The following is a 16,056-nucleotide window of genomic DNA, read 5'->3' as shown; positions in this document are numbered from 1 at the left end:
AACCTGGGAGGCAGAGGTTGCAGTGAGCTGAGATTGCGCCACTGCATTCCAGCCTGGTGAAAGACCAACACTCCGTCTCAAAAAAACAACAACAAAAAAGATTTTAATGGTAAAATTCTTTGGCAGGTTTTGGCTGATTTGATTTTGTTCTTAGTGTGTGCCATTTTGTTATTTGTTGGCACTAATATTTTTTTCTCAGTGTGTTTTCTACTAGATAAATTTTATCACATTTTAAACTTTGATTTACATATATTTAACAGTGTTTCTGTTTGGAAGTTAAATATCAACAAATAGTGTTTACTTTTCTACAGAAAAGAACTTTAACAGCTATGTAAGCACCTGCTTTGTGCAGTGCACATAAAGCAGGTTTCATGTGGGTTGGAAAGTTTTGCAAATTCTAATTCATCCCTAATAGGTGCTTACTACAATTCTGTAGAAGAGATGAGACAATTACTAATGTCATATTATGTGTTGTTTCTCATGAGTGGTTTAAGCTAAATGTTAAAACAGTCATTCTTAAAGTGTGGTCCCTGGACCAGCAGTATCAGCATGGCATGGGAGTCTGATAGACTTGCAAGTTTTCGGGGCCCCACTCCGGGCCTCTTGAATAGAACTCTTGGGGTGGGACCAGGGATGATCTGCATTTCAACAATCCTCTAGGTAATTCTAATGTGTGCTAAAATTTGAGGATTACTTCCTAGTAAGAAAGCAGAATGACTTCTAGCTGGAGTGATAAGGAAAGTCAGATTATACTTTATTTAGTGAATTTTGGTGGAGTGGAAATTATGCTGGATCTTGACAGATTGGTGATGAAGAGACACAAATAACGATTTGTGTTCCAGGTATATGCTAAAACAGCCAGGACTCTGGTTTGGGAAGGAATGGGAGACAGGCCTCTGAAGTAGTTTGAAAACAGATTGCTTTCTTTTCTTTCTCAATATTAATGAAACTCATTGATCTCAATGAATTTTGTTTTGTTTTTTTAAAATGGGTCCCCTGTCTCTGGGCTAGTCATTTAAACATATGTAAGTTTTGTTCTATATGGATAAATGTAAACTTTTTTTTTTTTTTTTAACATGCTGTAGCTTGCATATCTGTTTCCCTTCTTTGAAAATGTGTGCTTGGAAAAATTGATTGCAGAAGCTCTAAAATAGCCATGAAATCAGTAGCAAATTTTCTCTTAGATGTACTAATTAATGAGATGCTGCTATATTTTTTTCTTTTAGGGAAAACATAAAACAGATAGTAAAACTCCTTGCAAGTGTTCGAGCTTTGGATCATGCTATGTCTGTTGCAAGTGACCACAATGTGAAAGAATTTAAGTCTTTGATCGAAGGAAAATAGATCTATGAGACTGAAAAACCTATTTGCTTGATTACCATTCCCAATGTGTAAATTTTGTATATATGTAAAGTTTCTTAAACTGTAAAATAGCAATTCTTGTTTTAATACAAAAAACATTATATTCAATACTGTGTCCTTAAATGATATTTCTTCAGAATGAAAGGAATTCAGATTATTTCTAGGAGTCTATGAATGTTTTCTTTACTGCCTGTCATACTTTGTTTACTGAAGTATTTTGTATGGTCATTTAAATTAACCCTCTCAGTTAATTGTCCCCTGTAAACGATGTGTGCAGTGTACATTGTGTAATTATGCATATATATATTTATACCACCATGGACTTACTTTCACACTGGAAATTTGTGGTGTTTTCCCACAGAGGAAGCCTTTTAACAGCAGAAAATTATCCGGTAGCAAATTGTCTTAGGGAAATTACTACACTGTTGTAACAAAAGGGCTGGCAAGTGACTAAATGTTCATTACCTTTTGGTTAGCGTTGCTATCACTGTAGCTGTGCTGCCTTAACATTGAGAGTTGAGTTGTGGACTTAGTCATTGAGTGAATGTTGAACTTTCTTCCTTGAATCAGCGTTAGAGTCAAATATGGGTTTAATGTGAATGCTAAATGAATATGCAACATAGTTTCAAATGGAACATAGAAATTTCACTTTTGAAAATAATAAACCCACAACCTAATTGCATGGTTTTGGGCTGACCGTCCTGTCTCATTCATGATTTTACTCCCTGCCCAGCTTGCAGATACATGCATTTGAATTTTAGTAGTCTGTCATATTTAAAATCCCACATATGTGAGTTAAATATGCAATAAAGAATACGCCTTGCTGATTAGCCACACCCAGGCAATTTAATATCCATGGTCTTCTATAATGTTTATACCACATTGTAAATATTCAGAGAACTTGTTTTAAAGTTTATGCTTTCTGATTCTGTGATTTTCAAAAGAGGAATTTTTTTGGAAATTAAGGACTATCGTTTGATAATTATATATGTAATTAAGCTTTAGCCAAGCATTAAATTAATTTTTAAATATATCCTTTGTTGTATTTTCCTGACGACTAAATTTGCAGCATTTCAAATGACTCTGATAAAGTGGGACTGTGAGCAGGCACATGTGTACCCTTGATCAGGACATAATATGCAGAACAGTGTCATGCACTGTATTTGCTCTGTTAATTTTATCTTATCCCTACATATTTGTATTAGTTCATTCTCACGCTGTTATAGGGACATACTCGAGACTAGGTAATTTATAAAGAGGTTTAATTGACTCACAGTTCCGCATGGGTGGGAAGGCCTCAGGAAACTTACAATCTTGATGAAAGGCATGTCTTCACAGGGTGGCTGCAGAGAGAAATGAGTGCTGAGGGAAGGGGGAAGTCCCTTATGAAGCCATGAGATTTCATGAGAACTCAGGAGAACAGCATGGCGGAAACCACCCCCCATGATTCAGTTATCTCCACCTGGTCCCGCCCTTGATGTGGGGATTATTACAATTCAAGGTGAGATTTGGGTGGGGACACAGAACCAAACCAAATCAGTATTCATTCTGGATGAATTTTTCGTTACACCTTACTGGCCTACTAAGTAGAATTAAAGTCAGAACACCTATTCCTCATCTTAAGTAGAATAAAACATAAACATGTATCTGTATCACATACAGATCATTTAGGCCTTAAACTGCATATTATTTCCAAACCCATTAGACTAATTACTCTGCTTTTAAGAACTCTTAAAATAGAGTTTTTATCCTATGAAATCTGTCAGGCTATATTGGTTTCAGGAATGGGTTTGAACATCACACTAGGAATTTGATGTAGGGTACATAAAATAATGGTTTTTCTATCCCAAGCAGAACATTTTTATTCCTGAAATAGCTTAAGGACATTATTTCTTATGAAAGGAATTATCAAAAGATAAATTCAGAGGGTTACATTTTAATAAAGCTGGTTTTGCTTTTCAGTTTTTTCTTTTGGAGCAATCCTCTGAATTAACTCCAAAATAGGTGACAAATGTTTTTGAGAAGGAAAGCTACTTTATTGAAACAACATAAACCACAGTCAAGAGTGACTAGTACTACTGTAGCCAATGATGTCGATGTCTCACCATGTCCCTGTTCTTGCCACTGGTGTCCTCTTGCAAGTACTTGCTCCTCTGCCCGAGGGCTTTTCTTTGGCCTGTGCAACAGGCTGGAGTGTCCTGGAGATACTTCCTGGAACAGATCTCAGCCAAGGGAGAAAAGGAATTGGAGGCTAAATGCCCCAGTGTGTCAGTTGGGGTCCTCCTGGGAGCAGACACTGAGATGGTATTAAATGTGCAGGAAGTTTATTGGGGGAATGCATATAAGAGAAAACGGAGGGGAGCCTGGAGGAGGCTGGGAAAGCTGTCAGACAATGAGGCAGGCAGGTCTCACCTGTGTGAAGGAAGGAGGATGAAAGTCTTAGACATTGGTGCAGTTCTAAAGTTTCAGCAGGGCCAACTGGCAGCTCTGACAGGTACAACTAGGGGTCTCCTTGCTAGTATGAGATCTGAGAGACAGAATTTCCTGATGACCAAACCCAATTTGCTGATCTCTCAGGTAGGAAAGCAGGTATGGTCCACATTGCCTATAAGAGGTCTTCAGTTGAGTAGAGCCATAGTTGCCTGCAGTGGTAACATTACCAGCACCCAGAATTGGCCAAAAAATTGAAAATGCTAATAATCATCCTTGAAATCATGAAACTCTTACAAAAGTGGTCAAATGTTACGGAGCTGCAATATAAAATAGGAAACTGTAAGTTGCTACATTGTAGTGGTTGTTTATGGTTACAAGAGCTCTTCTTATCTCTAACATGGTAATACCCATGTAATAAAGGGAGTCTTGCCATTCACTGATTATGACAAAACATTTGATCTGTTGTTTCAAGTAAATGAAAATGAGAAAAACACTAGCACTACATGTAGGAAGAAAAAAACATATCTGAATGTTTGGGAGGTGTACTTTCATAAACGTTTTGAAGACTGCCCTCCAGAAATGAAAGTGTCCATGGATACTGGGTTCACAGCTGCTAAAAGCTGCCTCAGACTGCCCAAACACAGGCTGAATATTGTTATACGGGATTGGTATCGACATGCAATGTAGCCTGGTCCCTGGCCTGCTTTGGGACTCTAGCCCCCAGTAATTTGTACTGCGTTCCTGTCAGTCCTAACTCCAGCAGCGGCTTAAAGGATACAGTCATTCAGTACAATGAAAATCCCTAGCACATGACTTCTTAGGCTCTTGCTAAATATCTTTAGGAAAATGTATGAGAAAAGTTTTGACAAAACACTGCAGAAACCATTTTAAGCTACTTTGCAAAAACATTTTGATCATGAAAGCTTACCTTTTACTTGTAACCTTAGTGACATTGCTGTTGCTTTGGGACCCAGAGCCAACTTGAACAACTTGAATACAGCTCTAATCTTGAAGGTTGAGCCCTGTTTCTGGCTCCGGCACTTTGATTTCCACAAGAATCTTTGTGTTTCATTAAAATAAACCCCCTTCACTTGATCTCTCTTCAGTTGGTCTCTTGTTCCAAATGAAAACACTTCATTTTTATCTATCACAAGTTTCCTGTTTGCTCTAGTGGCAATTTCCTGTCTATGATACCTGCAAGTTATTTTTCAATCTGTTTTTTTTTCCACAGTGATTCTGCTCTCAAGCTTACTAGTTTTTTATTCATAGGATTTCCATTTTTCTAATTTAAAATCTTATCCTTCACTGGTTACAATGAATTTCTTTAAAGAAAAAGCTAATGCTATTTGTAACCTACTGTTGTGTTGCCTTTCAAGACCACTGTTTTCTGTTCAAGCCATGTCTTTCTCAGTCATTGGTGGGGAACATGGCCAGGTACAACTAGGGTCTGCAGATCCTGCTATACTAGGACCAGGATCTGCAGAGCACTATACTAATAACTCTGCAGATCCTGATCCTGATATAAAAGTTAGCTTAGCCTGTGTAACCTGAAAAGAAGCTGTTAAAGGTTACTGAATCAGACTGTTAATATTTCCCTGATCTTCCATGTTGTCTAGCATTTTTGACAAAAAAAAAAAAAAAAAAAAAAAAAACAGGCGCTACTACTATATTGCCACTATGTGATTTTTTTTTAACCTATGAAAATAACAATTCCATGTTTCAACATGATGAATTGCATATTTCAACTAGAGTTGCCCATAGGAGAAATAACTTGCTCACAAATCAACATCTAGAATTTAGGGTGTTTGTCTTTAATTTGTTCTATTGGATGTGATATCTGAAACACCTACCTGGGGCTGTCTCTCTCCTGATGGAAAGTCACATCAGCCTTGTGTTAATTTCTTGTAGCTGGTGTTACAAATTACCATGAACTGGGTGGTTTAAAACAACAAAAATGTATTTTCTTGCAGTTCTGGAGGCCAGAACCAACAGGGCCATGCTCCTTCTAAAGGCTCTAGGCTCAAATCCTTCCTTGCCTCTTCCAACTTCTGATGGCTGCTGACATAGCTTGGCTATGGCCACATCGCTCCAATCTCTGCTGCTGTCTTCACATCACTTTTCTCTCTCTCTCTCTCTCCCCTGTGTGTGTGTTTAATTTTCCTCTGCCTCCCTGTTATAAGGACACTTGTGATTGCATCTAGGGCCCTAGGGCCCACCTGGATAATTGAAAATAATCTCAAGACCCTTAATCAAATCTGTAAATTAACCTAAATTAACATTCACAGACAAGGATCTCTTTTTGAAGTAGCGTTTTTTAGCCTCCCACAGGCTCTTCATTGCACAGTTTCAAGGGTTGAGTTGGTGTCAGCCTGTCTCTGTAGGCCCTTAGGATCTCACTAAGAAGTTTGTGTATGCCACTTAACCTATATTTTAAGTCACCCTATCCCAAAGACATTTCAAGGTCAGTGAAAATTTTTCCAACTATTGTCAAATGCTGTAACAAAAGTAGAAGTATAAATAGGAAAGAGGGACAAGAAAAAGAAGATAGAACCAATCAAGCCACTAGTCAAATTGCCTTTATGTTTTTCAAACTCTGGGCATGTGTCTTTTTCATGGCTAAAATGAGATGTGGAAAAGCTGTGGCCTTCTAACAAATCGAGGAATAAGTCTTGCTACCCCCCAGTTTAATTTGAAGAAAGAAGCTGGAATTCCAACCCAGAACCCAGAAATTTTGACCTAAATCTCCTCAGTCCAAAATAAAAAGGAACCAGGAATATGCAGAACACTTGTTCGTAAAAGAGCTTAGTACCCATGCTTCCCACTATAAGAAAGGAAGCATTTCTAGTGTAGCCTTACAGACACACAGGCATGGTGGAAAGGATTTTGGGCTTTGGAGTAAGCAAGTTTGGTTTCAGTACCCAACTCCTCTTGAAACTGAATGATTTCAGTTGTCATAAAAGGTACCTCTCGGCCGGGCGCGATGGCTCACGCCTGTAATCCCAGCACTTTGGGAGGCCGAGGCGGGTGGATCACGAGGTCAGGAGATCGAGACCATCCTGGCTAACACGGTGAAACCCTGTCTCTACTAAAAATACAAAAATTAGCCGGGCGTGGTGGTGGGCGCCTGTAATCCCAGCTACTCGGGAGGCTGAGGCAGGAGAATGGCGTGAACCCGGGAGGCGGAGCTTGCAGTGAGCCGAGATCGCGCCACTGCACTCCAGCCTGGGCAACAGAGCGAGACTCCGTCTCAAAAAAAAAAAAAAAAAAAAAAAAAAGGTACTTCTCAAGCAACACATTTGATATCAACAGTTTTTTCTGAGACAGTACTGACATAGAAATCCCCTCTAGTTCTTAGAACTAAATCCAAGAATCTTTGTGTTTCTCCTTCATGACTTGAAGTGGCTTCTTTTCTAATAAATTTAGTTCCGTGTCCTGAAACCAGGGTGGGTACAGCTTCTCTAAAATGGACGAAAAAATCAAGTTACATGACAGGGCCTGAAGAGGGAAATGATTTTTGCAACATAACCAAATTTAAATCCTGCTTTGGCTGTTAAAAACCAGAAGGAGAAGAGGTAAAGAAAAAGCAAACGCAAGTGGAGACAGTTTGAGTGCTGGGTTCGTCAGGTTTTCAATTTCTTTCTGCCCTGTTGGCTTTGACTTCATTCTCTTTCTTATTAGGTCTATTCAATGGAAGCAGAAATCTATGGGACACGCTGATATTAGCCAGGAAGCACCATTTGTTGAAAAATGAGGATGAGATAAAAAGGGTTAGGTGCCTTTAGTTACTAAATTCCACGGTTGGCAAAAGCTATTCATCCGTCGGTGACAACCACAGCTGTCATGGCCTCCCTACGGCCATGTTTTGTTGGACTCAGCCTTGAGATCCTGGTTTGTGACGTCCCACTCTCCATCGTATACACCTAAGCACTCTTCGATAGAACCCTGTGAGCTCCAGAACACACAAGAAAAGGCACCGAACAGAACTGTCCCAGAGCAGGCATTAGTTTTTCTTCTGCTACCTATCCAGACACTCAGACTAGGAACTCGGTGCCGTTTGCTGGGCTGTCGACACCATGGACAGCTCTTTAGGCGCCACCTGGTTGGCTCGGTGAGCCGACCGTCCCGAGCCCTTCCTCCTCTCCCGTCAGGCCCGTGGGGGCGGCGGGGTTGGTCCTGACGCCCAGCTTGGGGAGCAGCAATACGCAGCCCCCCAAGCTTTTCTCCGGAGTCCCTCCCCGGCGCTCACGCTCTGAAGAGCCCACGCAAAAGGACCAAGGAGGCCAGATCTTCCCTCTCCCTGCACCCCCGGCGGTGGGATCGCAGCTCTGCCTGGGGGCGGCCGCAGGAGGCAAAGGTATCTGGAGACTGAGGCTGGGGCCACCCGCGGGTGCCAGGCCCAGCCGGTCGGCCCAGAGTGGGCGTGGTCTCCCTCCTGATGTCCCGCCCCTTCTCTCGCGAGGGGCGGATCTTCCGCCCCCGGCCGCGGCGCAATGCGGAAGAGATGGGCCTGCTGGAGCGGAAGTGACGCTCCCGGCGGCTGTGGCGGCCGCTGCGGGAGAAGGAGGAGGAGGAGCCGGAGGAAGAGGTGAGCAAGCCGGCGCGGGGCGGGGAGCGGCTGCGGCCAGACCCACGGGCAGCCGGGCGGGCGGACGCCTCCAAGACCAGTCTCTGCCTCCGCAGCCTCAGCGGGAGCGGTGAGGGGCGACCGCGAGCAGCCGGGGTGCGGGAGGACGGGCGGGGTTGTGAGCAGACCACTGGTTGTGCGGGGTGCCGCGTCAGGCTGGGGGCTGTGGTGACAGCGGCTGTCAGCCCGCCCGCGGGAACGAACCGAATCCGCCTGGGCGCCGGGGCATCTCTTCTGGCGCATAAATGGAGGGTTTGGGCTGCTCGGCTCTTCCGTCTCTCCGAGAAGGAGCCGCTTTCCCGGGCAGTCGACTGCCCGGGACCCCCGAGGAGCCCCAGTCGGGTCGGTGCCCCAAGTCGTGACTCTTCCCGGGTGGCCATTCGTATTTATCGGCCCCGCCTGCCGTCCCCCCAGCCGGCGGTAGCCCGGGGCAGGAGAGGCGGCGGTAACCTGTGCCTTTTCCCTTGCCCTTCGTCGCCACCCCCGGGAGAGCCTGTCGCGTGGGATAATCCTTTTCCTTCTCCTGCCCCCTAAGGAGCTTTGAACCAGCCTTGTCACCCTTCCCTCCCACCTCCGCTCTTTTCCCCTCGAAGGAACTGCTTGAAGTTTCCAAATAGGTTCCCTTTCAACGTAGTGACATATCTTGAAGCAGGAAGCTGATAAACAGCTCCGGACGAAATACGCTCAAAATTTTTCCTTTCAGTAAGCATAAATTAAACGGGAAACTCAACCAGACCGTTGATTGACTTACAGTGCTAAAGCCTTGTCTTGCCTTGGTATGAGAATTGATAGCTTTTCCTCTTGCTTTTTGGTAAAATTAAGTGACGACTTATCTTTTGGAAAAAGCCATTTTCTCCCAGAGCTGTCTGTTTTTTCCCACCCCAACCCCCCATCAAAACCTGGCAGGAAGGGACTTTTGGATGCTTTGCAGTCCTCGCTGCAGAAGGAAACATCAGCTTCATTTGCTTTGCTTTGCTTGGTTTTCGCAGGGCTGCCTCCGAAGAAAGGAGAATGGCGTTCAGTAAAGGATTCCGGATCTATCACAAATTGGATCCCCCACCTTTCAGCCTCATAGTGGAAACTAGGCATAAGGAAGAATGTCTCATGTTCGAGTCTGGGGCTGTCGCTGTGCTCTGTAAGTCATCTGTTAGAGCCCAATTTGTCATGGTCTCTGTTTTGATTTGAAACAATTCAGATGCAACCATTTTTTAGAAAAGAGCCCGACAACCCTTTCACTGTATTTCCTCTAGCAGATTATGCTTGTATTTCCTTTTAATCAAACTTATTTTCCTGCAAACTTTTTGTTAACAGGTTTTTGTTGAGGGGGTGCAGGGAGATGCAGGTTTTGGTTGCAGGATTTTGCTTTCTTGGGTTCTGCTGCTGCTTCTAAAAGTAAATGTTTTTTCCAAAGAAATATTGTTTCAGTTTGTATCGTGTATCACATAAACCCATACAGTGTCTTGCTTGACATATTTACTGGTAGGTCAGTTATAGTAGTAGGTATTATCTAATATTATCCAATATTGTTGGAGTATTTCTGTTATGGCCGTTGTGTTTTCATTAAGGGAATTGTAAACAACCTCTAGATTTTCATGTGAGATACATGATTGATTTTGTATTATTTTTAAAAGTATTTTGATAGTCTAATTTAAAGAAAAGGACTATTGTACCACAAGAAAAATAGATTAGTAATGTTTGAGTTATTTTAGGGGCAGATGGATGAAATTAAAATTAATTTGAATACTGTGTCTTTCTTAATGTAAGATATGCCAGGTGTGGGGGCTCACGCCTGTAGTCCCAGCACTTTGGGAGGCCAAGGGGGGCTGATCGCTTGAGGCGGGGAGTTTGAGACCAGTCTGGGCAGCGTGGTGAAACCTTTTCTGTACAAAAAATACAAAAAGTAGTTTGGCTCCGTCGTGTGCCCTTTAGTCCCCGCTACTTGGGAGGCTGAGGTGGGCGGATTGATTGAGTCTGGAAGGTCGAGACTGCAGTGAGCCTTGATCTCGCCACTGCACTCCAGCTTGGGCAACACAGTGAGACCCTGTTTCAAAAATTAAAAAGAAAAAAAAAGTATATGATTATATATACACATATATATGATTTAGGCAGATAATCCTAGTGTTGGGATTAGTTTAGTTACTGATTATATCTTTATAAATTAAAAATAGTGTTTGAAAGGCATACTTACAAATATAAGCCCTTAAATATCTTAAACTACTAAGCTTTCTCCAGCCTCAATAAATGAAGAGCATAAGACCTCACTCTTTGCATGTAGAATATTAATGTCAGTTAAAGTGTTAACTTGACTAAATAGTATAATTGCATCTTGATGGGGAAAAAGATAGTGACATAATGAAAAGTCTTAAGCAAAGAACAGTATATAAGAAATATATATTTGGTACATATATTTTTTGAATGAAGGAGAAGGGGCTCTAGGTCTTCCAAGAAATAAGTATAAATAATATTGGCTATACTCAATCAGTATGGACTTAATTGCTTCAAGTTGTTTTTTGTATTTAAACTATACCTTGGTACAGTATTAATTTCCATTGCATATATTTTTTACTACAAGTGGAATTCTTATACTGATGAATTCTGAATTAAAATATTGGGGGGGGTGGGTGGGGCGAATGTTTGTTTTTGTATGGGAAGCATTTTTCAGCTGCTTGTGTTTTTTGGTGACGTTACCTGACTTACTAATCTTGTATAAATTCTAAATGTTTCTTTAATTATGATTACTCATAATAGCAAGTCAAATGTTCAGCTACAAACTGTGTATTACTTATAGTTTTTAGAATTATTGCTACACTTTACTCCAAGGTTAGGAAACCTAAGAATAATAATATTTCCAAAACCTCCAGCAGCCGTCTTTTATGCCAAATAATGGTTTGTTTTTACCAAAAGGCCCTAAAACATTTATTTTGGCATTAATGTGCATTCTAAGGAGAAAGAATATTAAAATATTGTCTAAGCTATTCTATTTTCATTAGATTTAGACTATGTGAGCAATTCAGAAAAAAAATGTTGGAATATTGACTCTTTCTGTAAAGCTAACATAAATGGATGTCTAATCTCTTGGAATGTCATTATCTTTCCTACTATAAGATTTACAGTAATACTTAACATATTAATATTTAAGAGCTAACAAACCTTCTTAAGTCATTTGACTTTTAAAATTAATTTGGCCTTCATTTTGGAGTGATACCAAGGTTTGTATTGTGCTGTACAGTGTTCACTTTTAAAATCTTCACACTTTAAAAATGCCTGTTGTATTCAGAGGCTGTGCTTGGAAAATATCAATGTGTTCTCTTCATCTTCAATAATCGCAGCTCCCTGAATTTCAGTGCATTCTGCATATTCATCTACCTGAAGAATCTTCTAAAATCATGTTTTTTCTTTGTTTGTTTGCTTGTTTGTTTTTTGAGACAGGGTCTCACTCTGTTGCCCAGGCTGGAGTGCAGTGGCATGATCTCGGCTCACTGCAACCTCCACCTCCTGGGTTCAAGTGGTTCTCCTGCCTCGGCCTCCCAAGTAGCTGGAATTATAGGCGTGTGCCACCACGCCTAGCTAATTTTTGTATTTTTAGTAGAGACAGGGTTTCACCATGTTGGCCAGGCTGGTCTTGAACTCCTGACCTCAGGTGATTCGCCTGCCTCAGCCTCCCAAAGTGCTGGAATTACAGGCGTGAGCCACCGCGCCCAGCCCTAAAATCATTTTTTATATTAAAGCAAAGTGTAACCCTGTTTTTCACCAAGATTAAGTTTATACTCCTCAACCTGTCATTTGTCCAGTGTTGATCTCCTTTAAGGAGATCTGGTGTTTCCTCAGTGCCTTCCCAAGCACCATGCTTTTTTCAGCTTCATCATACTGTTGCTTTTTACACCTTCTTCCTCCAAGACAGCTAGAGTGCTGCTTCTCTAATCTGAGCCTGTCAGTCCCACTGAGGTCCTACTCAGGTCTTCTTCCTTCATAAGACTCTGCCCCAACCACTCCAGCTCACCTTTATCTCTACCTTCTCTTCATTTCTCTAGAACTTACTCTGTATCACAAGGTGCATACTTCTTTTTTGCTTTTGTTTTTTGAGACATGGTCTTGTTCTGTCACCCAGGCTGGAGTGCAGTGGCATGATCACAGCTCACTGTAATTGAACTCCCTGGAACTCCCGGGCTCAATTGATCCTCCTGCCTCAGCCTCCTGAGTAGCTGGGACTACAGGCGCACACGACTATGCCCAGATAATTTTTTTCGTATTTTTTTGTAGATGGGGGCTTCCTCATGTTGCCCAGCTGATCTCAAACTCCTGGGTTCATGGTTTCCACCTGCCTCAGGCTCCCAAAGTGTTGGGATTACAGGCGTGAGCCACTGCTCGCAGCCAAGACGCATACTTCTTATGTGCTGGTTTTGTTGTTGTCTAAATGCTCATATGTAGGTGTTTTTCTTGGAAAGGGGTGGTGGAAGTGACCTTAGCAGGACTTGGTCTTTACGTACACAAAGTTCCTAATTTCAAGTCTCTACTTGCCCTGGCTTTACTTTAAAAAGTAAATTTTAAACAGACATTTTAGTCAGCATACAGTGTTGAGGATTAGCAATCACTTAATTTTCTTGGCCTTTGCTGAAGTGCCATGAGATACCAAACATGAAATTTTGTCTTTCGTACTATTAGCACATACCAAAAGATTGCAAGTAAAAATACAATGAAAATAGTCTCATACAATGGATCCCCTTAGGGACCCAAGTGTTCACTAATGCAGCCTCAAGACTCTGTCTTTATGTCGATAGGATTCTAAGCTTAAATCAGTCATGATGTTATGACATTATCAGTGTTTTAGTCACCTGGGCAGCTTTTACAAATACTACTGTCTGGGCTCTAGCCCCCTGGATATTCTGATATAATTAGATTGTGATGCTCATTTCTGAGCAAAGTGTATTTAGGCCTTTCTATGATAGATTAGGGGATTGCTTTTTTTTGGCTTGCAGATTTTATCCAAAATAACCATGTTTCCAGAATTTTGGTGCTGTTGTCTTTTATGGGGCTACTAAGTAGTTTTCTTGAAACTGTCAGGCTGAACCAAGTGCTAATACTCTTGTAGCACTTTGAGTATAGTGCCTTCATATCATATGGAATTCTGCTCGGGTTCTGTGTCTGGATGCCGCACTCCTTGAGGAAAAGGCCTGTGTGTCTTAGTAATATTTGCAGTCTTAGTGCTTAGTGTAGTGTTTTACTCATACTTGAAGAAAATGTGATTATTAAATGAATGACAGCAAGGGAAAGACTAACCTAGATTACAAAGTTGATAAACATGCAGTTATTATGTTTGAAAATGAGATATTTTTCCATAAATTTTTGTTGTTGTTTTTTGAGCAGAGTCTTGCTCTGTCGCTGAGGCTGGAGCGCAGTGGTATGATCTTGGTGCACTGCAACCTCCGCCTCCTGGGTTCAAGTGATTCTCGTGCCTCAGCTTCCCGAGTAGCTGGGACTACAGGCGCACACCAACATGCCCAGCTAATTTTTGTATTTTTAGTAGAGATGGGGCTTCACCATGTTGGCCAGGCTGATCTGAACTCGTGAACTCAAGTGATCCACCTGCCTTGGCCTCCCAAAGTGCTGGGATTATAGGCGTGAGCCACCCAGCCTAGCCCTATAAAACTTATTTCATATACATACATACATATATATATATATATATATATTTTTTTTTTTTTTTCTTTGAGATGGCGTTTCATTCTTGTTGCCCAGGCTAGAGTAAAATGGCATGATCTCGGCTCACTGCAACCTCCCCTTCCCAAGTTCAAGTGATTTTCCTGCATCAGCCTCCCAAGTAGCTGGGATTACAGGCATGTGCCATCATACCCAGCTAATTTTGTATTTTTAGTAGAGACAGGGTTTCTCCATGTTGGTCAGGCTGGTCTTGAACTCCCGACCTCAGGTGATCCGCCCGCCTTGGCTTCCCAAAGTGCTGGGATTACAGGCATAAGTCACCGCACCTGGCCTATTTCCTATGTTTTTGAGAATTGTTATCTGACTGAACTGCTGATATAAAAGATGTATATTACACATTATTTAGATTTGTTATTGACAAATCCTATTGGAAATAACTTAACCACATTATTAAGGTTCTTCTGAAATGCCAATTTGAAATGTCTATGATAAATGTTATTTATTATTTCTATAAGTACTATTAATTTGTTTCAAAATTACTTTTTTTTTTTCCAAGATGGAGTCTTGCTCTGTCACCCAAGTTGGAGTGCAGTGGTGCAATCTTGACTCACTACAGCCTCCGCCTCCTGGGTTCAAGGAGTTCTCCTGCCTCTCCCTCCTAAGTAGCTGGGACCACAGGCGCCCCCCACCACACCCAGCTAATTTTTCCTTATTTTTAGTAGAGACAGGGTTTCACCATGTTGGCCAGGCTGGTCTCAAACTCCTGACCTTGTGATCCACCCACCTCGGCTTCCCAAAGTGCTGAGATTATAGGCGTGAGCCACCACGCCTAGCCTTCAAAATTACCTGTTTAAAATAGAAAATAATTTCATTATTTATTTCTTCTGTTGCATTTATTTATTTAAAACACTTTCTAAAAAGTTCTTACCCTTAGATAACAGTTAATATGTTTTTTAGGAGTGTACCCATTTTTAGCATTACTCAGTTTTGAAAAGTATTTGTACAGCAAGTGTTTGATTAAATTGCAATTTGATGTCTTTGGAATAGTGGTTCAGTGTAGCAGGTGAGCTCTGTGACAGTTTGCTGCATCTACCAGTTTCAGCAGCTTGTGTGATGGTTAGCAAGTTATAAACAGGTACATATTTTTTTCCTGGAAACAATTTATTAAGAGATAAAAGATGTCTCTCAGCTTTGTGTACAATTCATTGTTCTTAGTCTTTCTCCAGTTTACACACACATACACAAAGACTGTCACAGGAGAAGGACAAGCCGTCAGTCTGACATACATGCATTAAATTCACAATCTCAATATTTTACAGCCCATCTCAGGCTTCAATAAAGTGAATGATTCATTTCATAATTATATCCTAAATAGAAGATGGAGTAAAGAAAAGGTCAACATATGGGAAATGGAGGATAACTCTAAAAACAGAAGTTATGGACCTCTACGTAAAAGATGGGGATGTGAGGTGGCGCTATGGATTCCTAACTCTTAAAATTAAAGCTTTTGCTCTTTTCCATATTACATGCTAGCATGGGAGTAAGGATGAGTTGCTTTTATCTGTCTAGTGGTAAGATTACTTTCAGGCTTTTCAAGTAGCATAATTTGAGTCAGATTAGGACTCAAATCATGCATTTTATAAATAGCAAGGCCATATCACTGGACCTGGTTTTCCTCCAAGTTGTCCTTATGAGATTCTTTGTCTACCTAATTTTTTCTTACAACATAAGTCATAATACTATATATAATACTCAATATAAGTCATAATACTATAGGATGATATTCTGAGATCTTTATTACAGAATATGAAATATCCTCTCTTTTCTATAAAACTGCATAAAGGACTAATCATAGTGAAATGATAATGGCTACCACTTACTGGAAGCTTATTCTGCCAGTCACAACATTAAGCCAGAGGTTTTTAAACTTCATTGTTTTATGGTGACCTTATTATCTCATTAAGTATTTTTTGTTTTTG

General features: G+C 41.1%; 2 protein-coding genes across 14 annotated transcripts in view; both read left to right on the top strand.

Moving 5' to 3' along the window:
* PAXBP1 (PAX3 and PAX7 binding protein 1) overlaps positions 1-2,395 on the top strand; it is a 37,828-nt gene extending 35,433 nt beyond the window's left edge. The window contains exon 18 of the mRNA XM_024926999.4: positions 1,227-2,395. Within this exon, the coding sequence (XP_024782767.2) occupies positions 1,227-1,344 (118 nt within the window). The 3' untranslated portion in view covers positions 1,345-2,395. The remainder of the gene's footprint in view (positions 1-1,226) is intronic.
* Positions 2,396-6,763: 4,368 nt separating this feature from the next.
* SYNJ1 (synaptojanin 1) overlaps positions 6,764-16,056 on the top strand; it is a 99,777-nt gene continuing 90,484 nt past the window's right edge. For 4 of the 13 annotated variants that reach the window (XM_034948278.3, XM_034948274.3, XM_034948272.3 and 1 more), the window contains exons 1-2: positions 6,764-8,380; positions 9,409-9,554. In XM_034948278.3, coding sequence (XP_034804169.3) covers positions 8,286-8,380; positions 9,409-9,554 — 241 coding nt within the window. In that variant the 5' untranslated portion in view covers positions 6,764-8,285. Of the gene's footprint in view, positions 8,490-9,408; positions 9,555-16,056 lie in introns of all 13 variants that reach the window. The other 9 variants (XM_034948277.3, XM_003823997.4, XM_063601299.1 and 6 more) reach the window with 5 other exon arrangements.

This window comes from Pan paniscus, chromosome 22 (assembly GCF_029289425.2).
Source record: "Pan paniscus chromosome 22, NHGRI_mPanPan1-v2.0_pri, whole genome shotgun sequence".
In the NCBI taxonomy this organism is placed as follows: Eukaryota; Metazoa; Chordata; class Mammalia; order Primates; family Hominidae; genus Pan; species Pan paniscus.
Note: the sequence above shows the minus strand (reverse complement) of the source record. Positions and strands in the feature narration are given on the sequence as shown.